Genomic DNA, 12,457 nt, shown 5'->3' on the forward strand with positions numbered 1-12,457 from the left:
GGTGTTCTGCGTCTAGAAGATAACAAGGATGCTCAGGATAGAGTGGAAACAGAAAGAGCCTGGGTCTTTGATGACACTGTAAGCCCCTGTACCTACTCTGGACTGCCTACCTGGAGATTACTTCTGATGCAAGATAATTATCATTATTCCTTAAGTCATTGTTAGATAGGTTTCCTGTAGCTGAAAGTATTCATTCTTAACTGGTATCAATGGTGTGAGCCAATGGTGGAAACAGGGAAACAAAACAATTTTATTTTTCACCTTAATGTGTTCATGAGATTATCATAAATTAATTTCTAGGGATTATTTTCTGGGCCTTTTTTGTAGATAAAAACTTACAAAGAAACAGTTTAAAATGGCAGAATTTATTTTAATATAATGGTATATATGTATGTACATATGCTATTTTAAAATAAGCATGTGAATTATAATCATTATAAAACATAAATCAGCCCTAATTTAATATTATCAGAGTAAAAGAACATGTACTTAAGTCAGTCTAACATTGTTGCACTTGCCTTTTTAAAGTTAGGATACATAAAAAGATTTAGTGCACTGTATTTCAGTTTTCATGGTATCATGATATATCGTCAAGGTATAAATACCTTTAGGGATGTGCCAACTTATAACTTATATTCAAATAACCAAAACCTCTTAACAGTCATTAAAGTACCATTAAATCACCTAAAATGAGTAGCCTAAAAAATACTGGCCTAAATTAAAACCCTGAGGAATTAAAATCTTTTTACATGATAGTTTTGGTTAAGTGCAATTCCATTTATACTACTTTATTTAAGGTCATACTTGGTAAGGCATAGTAAAAATAAAATCTACATAACAATCTAATACTATATTTAATTTCTTGCTACAAAGTTGGTTTCGTTTCCCCAAAAAGTAGTTTTTGCATGTCATTCCGGACCTCTTCACCCACCTGCTGGCTTATTTGCTTTATATACTATAGTTAAAATTTGTGCACTGAGCTCAGCTGCCTTTATAATGGTGGCTCAGACAAAACGCACCTGAAGACTACATGTTAGAGAGTTCACGTCCATGTTCAACCATGGCCTGCACAAACTGCTTGAAGACACGATCCATGTAAGTGGATTGCCTCGGCCAGATTCCTTCCAGAAAACCAATATGGCCTCCGTAAGAAGTAAGGACCAAAGCGACATGAGGGTTTTGCTTAGCAGTTTCTACTGGAATAGCTTGGGGAGTGGTGGGGGGAGAAGGGAGGAGGGTAGGAGAGAGAAAAAATATTATCATTAGCAGCTTTTTTAGAAAAAGTATACACCTTTACTATTTGTAATCAATTTAAACCACCATTAAACAAATACAGATTTTTTTTTAAACAAATATCTGTAATGAGTACGAGTAAATGGGATAAGTTCGACAAATTTATATCAACTGTCTATATTTTTGTAACAATTCATGTTTACAGTCATGTCCTGGACCATCATTTTTAGAAGAATCAAACCACCTGTTTTTAATTACAACACAAAAACTTAGATCCAGTGTTGTTTTGAGAAATTAAAGTAAGATAATTCAAGGATCAGTGAGTACTTACACACGATATGCTGTAAGACTTCCAACTTGGTGTTACCACCTCTGAGAGTTACAAATTCATGATATAAGACTTTGCTTAACTTTATATGCAGTTAGATTCCCGAGGCCAATAAGTGGCTGTATTAAAGATTCAAAATTATAATTACGTTTACATAGTAAAAACATATATAAAACCAAAACCAAATCCACTGCCATCAAATTGATGACAATGACCCTGCTGGACAGAGTATAACTGCCCCATAGGGTTTCCAAGGCCGTAATCTCTACGGAAGCAGACTGCCATATCTTTCTCCCACAGAGTGGCTGGTGGGTTCAAACCCCTGTACTTTAACCCAGTACTTTAACCACTGCACCACAAGGGTTACTGTTTTGCTACCATAGATAACAAAAAAAAGGAATAAAATACTTGCAAATAGTAGTAGTGTTTATCTTTTAATGGTTTTCTTTTCCCTCGTCTGCATTTCTATTTTAGTCAGGGGAAAGAAAATTTTTATTTTGGAAATACAGTTGCTGTATTTAATATAATTCACCAGTAATGACAATCTTTTCATACGCTCTGAGAAATCTGTCCTGAGTATAAAATTTACTCTAAAAAAAAAAAGCCATTGCCTCTAAAGGATGTTAATTAAAGTTGCTTTATTTTTATTATTTTCCTCCCATGTTTTAGAGTTCAGACAGTTAAAATGTTTTGATTTAAGATTTATAACAGGTTACAACCTGGCATAAGAAGAGTGTTGATTTCAGGTTCTGCCAAATCTTATCTCCTTAATTAAGATAATGCGGTTGATATGATAAGTAGACCTTTACACCTTGGGCTGAATCTTGGGCATAAACGAGCTAATTAAAGGCAAGCTCTCCTTAGCCCACCCCACTCTTCAGAGGGAAAGGAAGCTGATACACCAGAAGTCCCAGCCCCTTCTAAGACAGGGATGCTGCAGTGCACAAACTGCCTGTTTAGACAACACTCTCAATTTGATCCCTCACAACATTCCCAGAAAAATAAACCTAGAGACCCTAAATTAAGGCACAGCAAGCCAAGTCCTTGTCCAAGAGGAGAGCTTAACTCACATCCAAGGCAGCCACAACTGTCTCAAGGAAGCAGACTTCAAAGTGAACATCTATCTTGGGATCACGCATGGGAACTTAAGGGAAGGGCTAAACAAGTGATGGAGCCCCTGGGTGGTGCCAACAGTTAACACACTCCGCTGCTCAACAAAAGGTTGGAGGCTCAAGTCCACCCAGAGGTATTTCAGAAGAAAGGCCTGGCAATCTACTTCCAAAAATCAGCCACTGAAGAATCGTACGGACCACAGTTCTACTGTGACACACACAGGGTCACATGAGCTGGAATCGACGGCAACCGGACTGGAAAAGACTGATACTATTTTTGCTTTTCCTTTTCACCATACCTTAAGGGCTTAGATTTAGAGTACTGCATTGGCCTCTAAGGTGATTATTAAGAATGCCTGTTTCACACTGTGGAAACACTCAGCAATTTCTAACACTGTTGGAAAGTTACAGTCGTATCAGAAGAACAAAAGGCTGAGCCACGTGTGAGTCATGTGAAAGACGCCAGCTGCCTGCCTTCTCAGACTGCAGACAATTGTCCACTATTCTGATGTGGCGAGACAACTTTAAGGGCGAGAATAGGAGATAATGAGTTTAAACTTCAACCAAGTGAGTTAGGCTAAATGTTAGGAAATTTTTGTTGCTATAAGAAAAAAAAAAAAAATCTGGGTCAGTGAAATACAAAAAATGGATGGAGAAATACTAGACTTCCTTAATCCAATGAAAATAGGCTAACCAACTAATGTTAAAATTCAGTTTCATTTTCTGGTTTGTGGCCAAAGGCCAAAAATTACATGTATCTAAAATTATCTGTGATTAGCCATAAATCACACAATAAAATGGAATTCCCTAGAGGAATAATAGGTGATTTTTAAAATACACTTTGGGGATTTTCTGAAATTTTCACAATACATATGTATTGTGTTTGTAGTTAGAATAATTTTTATACTTTTTTAATGAAGTACTTGAGGAAAATGTTTTAAAAGTATTTAGGGGGAAATAAGGAGAGAGTTTTATAAAGTGCTTCGTGATGTTTCGTCAGAAAAAAATTAGAGGTCAAGTCTACTGATCCTTAAGATAGTATGATTACCTCTTCTTTTATATTGCTTCAGTGTATGAACACAAACATTTATGTCTTTGCTACCAAATTCCTTATTACTTGAATTAAAAGAGCAGAAAAGTTAATTTTGGCATAATTTTCTTTCATATAATATCCAGAGGGAAGACAAAGATTCTTTCCTTTCAAATATGACTTTATAGTCCTAAAGGGCTATAATGAGATATTCAAGGCCATCATCATGTTTATAAAGTCTGAAATTCTCTTCCAAGTTAAAAAAATAAACCAAACCCATTGCCCTCATGTCGATTCCAACGCATAGCAACCCTATAGGCCATAGTGACCCTGTAGGGCAGAGTAGAACTGCCCCACAGGAAACCACAGGGTTTCCAAGGAGTGGCTGGTGGATCTGAACTGCCGACATTTTGGTTCACACCTGAATGCTTAACCAATGCGCCACCGGGGCTCTCTCCCAGGTAAGGGGGGGAAAACTACAATTCCTTTTATCTAAAACCCCACGAAGAAATGGCATGTGACGACAATGTATACTTGAGGCAAAGATACTGTAACATAATCTGTCCAACGAGCAGAATATGTGATAAGAAAGAACAGTTACAAAACTGAGAACAAGCAAAATATTGAGTCATAATTTCTTCTGAGGCTCTCACAGAGGAGTAGACAAGGTTCTCTGAAAATGTTTAAGAAGTGATCCAAGACATTTAGATATTATAAGTATCTAGGGTTTTTTTTCTTTCTGTTTATCACATTAAAACATGTGACTGACATTTTATTTCTTAATAATGTATTTTCTTAGCAAGCCTAAGCCAAGCCAAGTCTGTTGCCATCGAGTTGATTCCGACTTACAGCAACCCTATAGAACAAAACAGAACTTCCCCATAGGGTTTCCAAGAAGGAGATGGTGGATTCAAACTGCCAACCTTTTAGTTAACAGCCAAGCTCTTAACCACTGCACCACCAGGGCTCCTTCTTAGCAAGAACAACATTAATTGCTTAATACTGTATTTTCTTAGCAAGAATAACAGTTAATTCATGTCAAAATATATACAAAGATGTTCATTTTACCATGACTGGGTGAGAAAACATCATCCACAGAATTCAGACACAACACAGGAATTCCTACTGACTTTAGTCTACGATTGGGACTGGCATCAGTATAATAATCATCAATTGTTCGGTAGCCAAACATGACTGACGTGAATCGCTTATCAAACTCTCTGATGGATTTAGCCTGAAAAATCAAAACAAATTATATCTATCCTTGGAATCAAACAAGAAAATAAAAGTATTATACAAAGTTTCTCTCCTACCTTCATGACATGATCCATATCAATTTGTTTTACAAACATATGCCGGTGCCTGGAACAAAAGAATTCCAATAGTAAAAAAATCAAGTTCAAACACACCTAAATGCATAATAATAAATAACTAAATATCCTAGCACAGGGTATGCAGTTGGTACTCAGTAAATATTTATTTAATCAAACAAAGCAAGAGTACGTTGATATTTCTCCTGAAGACTTATGTTTTAAATTGCTAGGCTGAAAATTAAAATTTACATTTTTGCATACTTATTTTTCAAATGTTGCTCATTTTTCTTGCAAAATTGACAGTTTAATTCAGGTCACTCTTTCACTTTTCTTGCTACCTTCCCCGTTTCACAGACCTCTTAAGTAATTAATGATGACTATTCATTTTTTTTTTATTCGTTAGTATTTCTAGAAATATTTTATAATGAACATCTGTAGTTTTATAAACAAATGAAGCTTAATCCAATGTTTAATGTGAACTTTCACAATAACTATGGTTTTCAACAAGTCATGCACAAATAAACTGTCTTTTCCTTTAGAGTTTATATATAAACTTATCAAGTCACTTAAAAATGCATCACACCAGTCTTCACATAAACCAGACACTACATCAGCCTGAGATCAGAAGAACTAGATGGTGCCTGGCTACAACCCACGACTGCCCTGACAGGGAACACAACAAAGAATCCCTGAGGGAGCAGGAGAACAGTGGGATGCAGACCTCAAATTCTCATAAAAAGACCAGACTTAATGGTCTGACTGAGACTAGAAGGACCCTGGAGGTCATGGTCCCCAGACATTCTGTTAGCCCAAGACAGGAACCATTCCCAAAGCCAACTCTTCAGACAGGGATTGGACTGGACTACAGGGTAGAAAACGATGCTGGTGAGGAGTGAGCTTCTTGGATCAAGTAGACACCTGAGACTATGTAGGCAGCTCCTGTCTGGAGGAGAGATGAGAGGGCAGAGGGGGTCAGAAGCTGGCAAATGGACATGAAAATAGAGGGTGGAGGGAAGGAGTGTGCTGTCTCATTAGGGGAGAACAACTAGGAGTATATAGCAAGGTGTATATAAATTTTTGTATGATACTGGCTTGATTTGTAGCCTTTCAGGAGAGAATTAAGTACTGACAAGATTACTCATGAGGAGAGTGCTGGTTCAGTGGTAGAATTCTCCCCTTCCATGCAGGAGACCACGTTTCGATTACTGGCCAATGCACCTCATGTGCACTCACCACCATCTGTCAGTAGAGGCTTGCATGCTGCTATGATGCTGAACAGATTTCAGTGGAGCTTCCAGACTAAGACAGCTCAGGAAGAAAGGCAATCTACTTCAGAAAAATCAGCATTGAAAATCCTAAGGAATGCAGTTCTCCTCTGACACATGTGGGGTCGCCATGAGTTGGGGGCCAACTTGATGGCGGCTAACTATAAGATTAGCAACAGGTAGAAAATTCAGGGAAATGGCCTATTATGTTACTTAAAACATTCCATACTAATATTGTTAGTCTTAGAGAATAATTTAGAACAGTGATCTCCAAAGTGGGGTCCATGTTCCCTAGGAATTATATAAGACAATCCAGTGAGGGTACAGAAAGAAAACATTATTATTTTCATATTTTTCACTTATATTTAAAAATTTTTATGTATGTTTACCATATACAGAATATTTTGGTACGGCAGTAAATGCATATAATATGTAAATAAACATACGTATTTGACAGTGTTATGCTTTAAAACTTCTTACTGTTAGGGTATGTAATCCAAAGAGTTCGGGGACAACAGGTTTTAAAGACAACTCACTTATTAACTGAAGACTGGAGGCAGGTTGTCAAATAGTAATTAAAAAGCAGCCAATTCAGTGGCTTCTCCAATGACTCCGAGCAAGCAAAGGTATTCCAACCAACTGAAAAAGTTGCAGCTGCCATCAAAGGAGTTTTAGACCCAATTTTGCCCAGGTAATTTAAAAGCAACATTCTAAAATGAAGAGAAACAGGAAAATCAGTGATTAATTTGTTATCTCTCTCAAGGCATCCCATTTCTAAGTACGTACTTCACATTAACTATGGAGAAGAAAACGATAAGCCAGTGCATAAGTCCTTTATCTTGGAAGAGCAAGTTATCTTCTTTCTTTCCTTATATTCATATAATTGTTTATCTTGTGGTGGGCTGTATTGTGAATGGAAGAAAGGATACCATCATTACCTATATATGTATCCTTCTGTGAAGTAAAACTTGAGAGAAATCCACTGTAACAGTGGTTTTCAAATTTGGCTGCACCCTGGGATCACCTGGGGAGTTTAAACACTACTACTGATGCCTGCTCTCAATCCAGGAATTCTGGGTTTACTGGTGTAGGCTGGCATCCCAGGAGCCTAGTAACAAGTCTCTGAAAGACTCCTGAGTCTATAGTCAGACTCACTGACTTGTGGCAGAGCAACTGGCTCCTTAAGTAATTTATTTTCTCTTCCTACTCCTTTCTAATCTTCTATCACACTTTCCGTTTTTCTTTTTGTTCTATCATTTTTCGTGGTTCTATCCTAGCTCTAATTTGGTAAAAGGGACAAGAGTTGAGTTTAATCTAATAACAATGTCAGAAATCTAAGTTTAACACTGCCAACTAAGACAAAGGATGATAGTCTAAATTCTGTTTCTCAACGTATTTTCTCTTCTTTAATTCCTCAATTGTTCAGCTTCTGAAATAGAAGAAATGTTAAAAATTTCTTAAACCCTCATTCTTTTATCCAACCCAAATGACGTGGGTTGAATGTAAGGAAGCTTTAGATGCAAGGTGCAAATTTAGTTTTTGAAAATGACTCTTCATAATGACTGTACACAATATTGTATTCACTAAGCCATTTACAAGGAGTCTTGGTAGCACAACGGTTAAGTGTTTGGCTGCTAACCGAAAAGCTCATGGTTCAAACCCACCAGCAGCTCTGCGGGAGAAAGATGTGGCAGTCTGCTTCCGTAAAGATTACAGCCTTGGAAATCCTATGGCTCTACTCTGGCCTTTAGGGCCATTATGAGGTGTAATCTACGCAATGGCACACAACGAACAACAAAATACTCATTAGTTGGAAGTCAGATAGAGCTGGAAGGCTGCTGCAATGAGCAAATTTGAAGGGTTATAGAAGGAGAAGGGAGGACCAGCAGTAGCCATGACCAAGTAGGTGAGGCTAGCTCTTCATTATTACTCAGGAAAAAAGCAATGCCAAGCTGTTACCAAAAAAAAAACTTCTTTTACTTCTACAGTATAAAGGATTCTACCTTTTTTCACCAAAAGGGGGGAAAAAAAAAGCGAGAGCAATGGGGAAGAAACCTATGGATTAAGAGACTTAAGAGACCTATCAATCCCAAAGTATGGACCTTATTTGGCTCCTGACTCAAACAAACTGTAAAATCAAACTGAGGACTGGGAAAATGTGAACACTGATTGAATATTTGATGATATTTAAGAATTACTGTTGATTTTGTTTAGGTGTGGGTTGTTCTGATTTGTTTTTTTCTGAAAGAGAAATTCTACCTTTTAGAGATACCTACTGAAATATTTATGAAAGATGGTGGGGATTTATTGTATTATAATCAGAGTGGGAGGGATGGGGAGATACTGATGAAATGATATTATCCATGAGTTGAAAATTACTGAAGCTGAGTGATGAGAGCTGGGTAATATTTAAAGTTGGGTAATGAGCATATGAGGATCATAATACTCTTTAATGCATATTTGGAATTTTCTGTACAGTTTCAAGTTTGTTTACTAACTCATTGTAACACTGGAATTTAACTGGGTCTAGAGCAGCATGGAAACCCTGGTGGCACAGTGGTTAAGTGCTACAGCTGCTAACCAAAATGTCAGCAGTTCAAATCCACCAGGCTCTCCTTGGAAACGCTATGAGGCAGTTCTACTCTGTCCTATGGGGTTGCTATGAGTCAGAACTGACTCAATGGCAACAGGTTTGGTTTTGGGTTTTTCTTTTTTTTTTTTTTTTTGAGCAGCATAGGCACCCTGGCAGCACAATGGTTAAGTGCTTGGTTGCTAACAGAAAGGTCGGCAGTTCGAGCCCATCCAATGGCTCAGAGAGAGAAAAGACCTGGCGACCTGTTCCCTAAAGATTAAAAAAAAAAGGAAATCCTATGGGACAGTTCTACTCTGTCATATAGTGCTGCTAGGAGTCAGAATCAACTTGACAGCACAGGACAATAATGACAGAGCGGCATGGGTTCCTTTGCTAGACTCAGTTCTGGCTCAAAGCCTGTACTTGGCCTCAGGCATCACAGACTTGGGAATTACCCCAGTGTAAGGGGCACTGGGCATAAGGATGCGCAACTGACTCTGCTTTTTGTCTGCTGCACCTCCAAAAGAAAAAAATGTGTCAAACTGTAAAACACATCCTCAAGTGGTAAGGCCACTTGGGAACGTGTCACAGTGCTAGGCAACTAGAAAGGGTGTTTCCTTCAAACAATGTATAAGACATTAACATTCAACCAGCTGCAAAGGCTAATGGTCAAGTCCTGCCTTCAGGCACTGAGACTTCAGTGAGACATAAATAAGCATTTCCCACGAGCTTCTGAATAGAGAGAGTCTGGGCCTGTTTATTATGTAAGGTCTGGCCGTAAAAAACGTCAAGAATTTATGATTAAGAGGAAAAAAAAGTTCAGCTGGCACCCTTTCCTTTAAGGTTCATGTTATGGGGCAAAAGAGAGAGAAGCTAAATGCTGTCTCTTAAGCACAGTTCAGAGATTCTGCCTAGCTTTTCTGCACTGATTCAGATGTCTTCCTTTAGTAGGTCAAAGCAGACCTTCCATGCTAATGTAAGAAATGCATTCTCTTCTTCTTAGCTTTAGGTTTATGGGAATCTAAAAAGCTATGGGGAAGGCCTATTTTTCAGAGTCTATCATTTGTAAAGCTTATCGCTTTCAAGCGAATATACTGCTAAGATGTTTTGAAAGGTGAAACACCAGGTAAATCAATTACAAAATCAAGAAAAAAAATAATGTTTTCTATCTCGAGTGCTTGCTGATTTCAAAAAGTCATTTTGGACAATGGTTTAGGAAATCTAAAGCATAATAAAATGCCAGATGAGAAAAATTTCAGTTTCCTTAAGCTCACCACCACTAGAAGAAGAAAACAATTATTAGCAGAAATGAGCTTGAATATAAACATGAAAAATAAAAGCTCCAAATAAGCCCAAATGTAATTGCAAGCGCCACAAATTATAATAATGTACATAAGCTTAAAATCGTAGCCGGAGTGAAAGGGGTTAACAGCAAAATTTCACAACTTAGAGAACAGCATTCAACCACAAGTGGTAAAATACAGCAAAAATAACCACGTATATTAAAATGCCTATGTAGTTCCAGTCCTGTGGAACAGGCAGTCGGCAAGACCACCTTACTCTCAGATATTTTAGAAACAGGAAACCTTACCCTCCCATGGAAACCCCTGCTGCCAGAAAAGGGGCAGAAGGGTGCAGGCTGTGTACGTGGTGAATAACTGTCTCCAAGTCTTCAGTGTTAGCACAACAGTAAGTCCTCGGCGTCTGTAAGCAGTGACAAGGAAAGCAAAAAAATTAAAATATGAGGTAGCTGATTTATATAATGCAGAAGTATAAAAATGAGCAGTATGTCATTTGTTTGCCCATACTGGCAGTAATAATTGACCATTTTCATACCTTGCAGTACACATAAACGCCACTTCAAATCCACACCATTTGAGTTGGCATTAACGAAAAGACTTTGAACATGCAAGGGAGGCTCGACAGAAATGGGGCAAAACCTGTACGATTACCTTAAATTAAGTGGACACGAAGTACCACAGTCAAACGTGTTTCCAATTTAACAAGAACAGAGTCAATTTAGGGAGAAAAGGTGGAGGAAAAAACTTATGCCTGAAAAGCCAAAGTAATTCTTTATCAAAAAACAAACAAGCAAGCAAGGAGACAAAAATGCTGTCACTGATAACATACAAAGGCTTTCCAATCATGCCATAAAAATTTTTAACTGTGGCTTGTTTCTAACTGGCAAACTGTTTCCGCTATCCTGGGTACTGTCTGCCACAATAAACACTTAAAATGTTAAAATGTGTAAAGCTGATTATGCCCTGATATATAATGCATTAAACTAACAGTTTTCATCTGAACATCATCAATAAGGGCTCCATTTATAACAGAAAAGCTTCACAGATGCTTCACCTGACATCTGGGAAGGACGTGGAATCCTCTCTATAGAATATACATGAGAGATGTATATGAATAAAGTATACGTGAGATAAAATGACCAGAAATTAAATAATAAGGAAAGGAATCTGGTAACACTACTGTAATAAAAAACATAGAAACTAGTTATCCACATCACAGTGATTTCAATATTCTAATAAAGTATGATTGCAACAGGAAGGTCATGTGCCATCCACTCAATCACTAATGAGTTCCCATTGCCGTCGAGTCAATTCCGATTCATAGTGACCCTATCCAACAGAGTAGAACTGTCCCATACGATTTCCAAAGAGCGCCTGGTGGATTCGCACTGCTGACCTTTTGGTTAGCAGCAGTAGCTGTTAACCACTACACCACCAGCATTTCCTCACTAATGAGTAGTCAAAGAAAATGACAATTTCCAATTTCTCCAATTAAACTCATCCCCCTACAATACTGCCTACTGCCATCTTTTTGAGATCTGCAAATATGGAGCTCTCCAAAAGACAAATGTTAACCTGAGAATATTTATGATAATGACTCACATTTATTGATAATTACGTTTGTGTCCACAAAACTGTGAGGAAGATGCTATTACTATAATGTCTATTTTATAGACGAGCCAACGGTTTAGAGAGGTTAAATAATTCCTGTAACATCTTAAATGGCTAATGAGTGACTGAGTTGAGATACTTTACGAATTACTGTGTGATTAAATGCACTTGAGGGGGTGCTTTTTTGGCCTGAATTTAAGGTAGAATCTAAATACGGTAGTTCCTGGGTTACGAATGAGATCGGTTCCTGACTGGGTCTTCAAGTAGAATTTGTACATAAATTGGAACAGGTGCATATAGTTCTTATTTAGCTTTACTTTAGTGCAAGAAAGGAGACCTGGTGGTACAGTGATTAAAGCACTCAGCTGTTAACCAAAAGGTCGGTGGTTCAAATCCACCAGCTGCTCCGCAGGAGAAAGATACGGCAGTCTGCTTCCATAAAGATTTACAGCCTTGGAAACACTATGGGCAGTTCTATTCTGTACTACAGGGCTGCTATGAGTCAGAATCAACTCGAAGGCAGGGGGTTTGGTTTTTCTGTTTTTTAGTGCAACAAAGGCTAGAAGCCTTTTCAATGACTTAAAAGCTAAACATGCATCAAGTGAATTCATGATCAAGTGAAGGTGATGGTGATGAAGAATTTGTTGCAAGCAGGGGTTGGTTCAGCCATTTCAAAATGGGGGCAAATCTAC

General features: G+C 37.8%; 1 protein-coding gene across 1 annotated transcript in view; it reads right to left on the reverse strand.

Annotated features, from left to right (window-relative positions):
• Positions 1-388: 388 nt before the first annotated feature.
• The window catches only part of ABHD3 (abhydrolase domain containing 3, phospholipase), a 51,304-nt gene continuing 39,235 nt past the window's right edge, over positions 389-12,457 (reverse strand). The window contains exons 5-9 of the mRNA XM_049901949.1: positions 10,445-10,557; positions 6,818-6,991; positions 5,017-5,065; positions 4,772-4,937; positions 389-1,205 (exon numbers count right to left, since the gene is read on the reverse strand). Of these exons, the coding sequence (XP_049757906.1) occupies positions 1,027-1,205; positions 4,772-4,937; positions 5,017-5,065; positions 6,818-6,991; positions 10,445-10,557 (681 nt within the window). The 3' untranslated portion in view covers positions 389-1,026. The remainder of the gene's footprint in view (positions 1,206-4,771; positions 4,938-5,016; positions 5,066-6,817; positions 6,992-10,444; positions 10,558-12,457) is intronic.

The sequence above is a fragment of the Elephas maximus genome, chromosome 11 (genome assembly GCF_024166365.1).
Source record: "Elephas maximus indicus isolate mEleMax1 chromosome 11, mEleMax1 primary haplotype, whole genome shotgun sequence".
NCBI lineage: Eukaryota > Metazoa > Chordata > Mammalia > Proboscidea > Elephantidae > Elephas > Elephas maximus.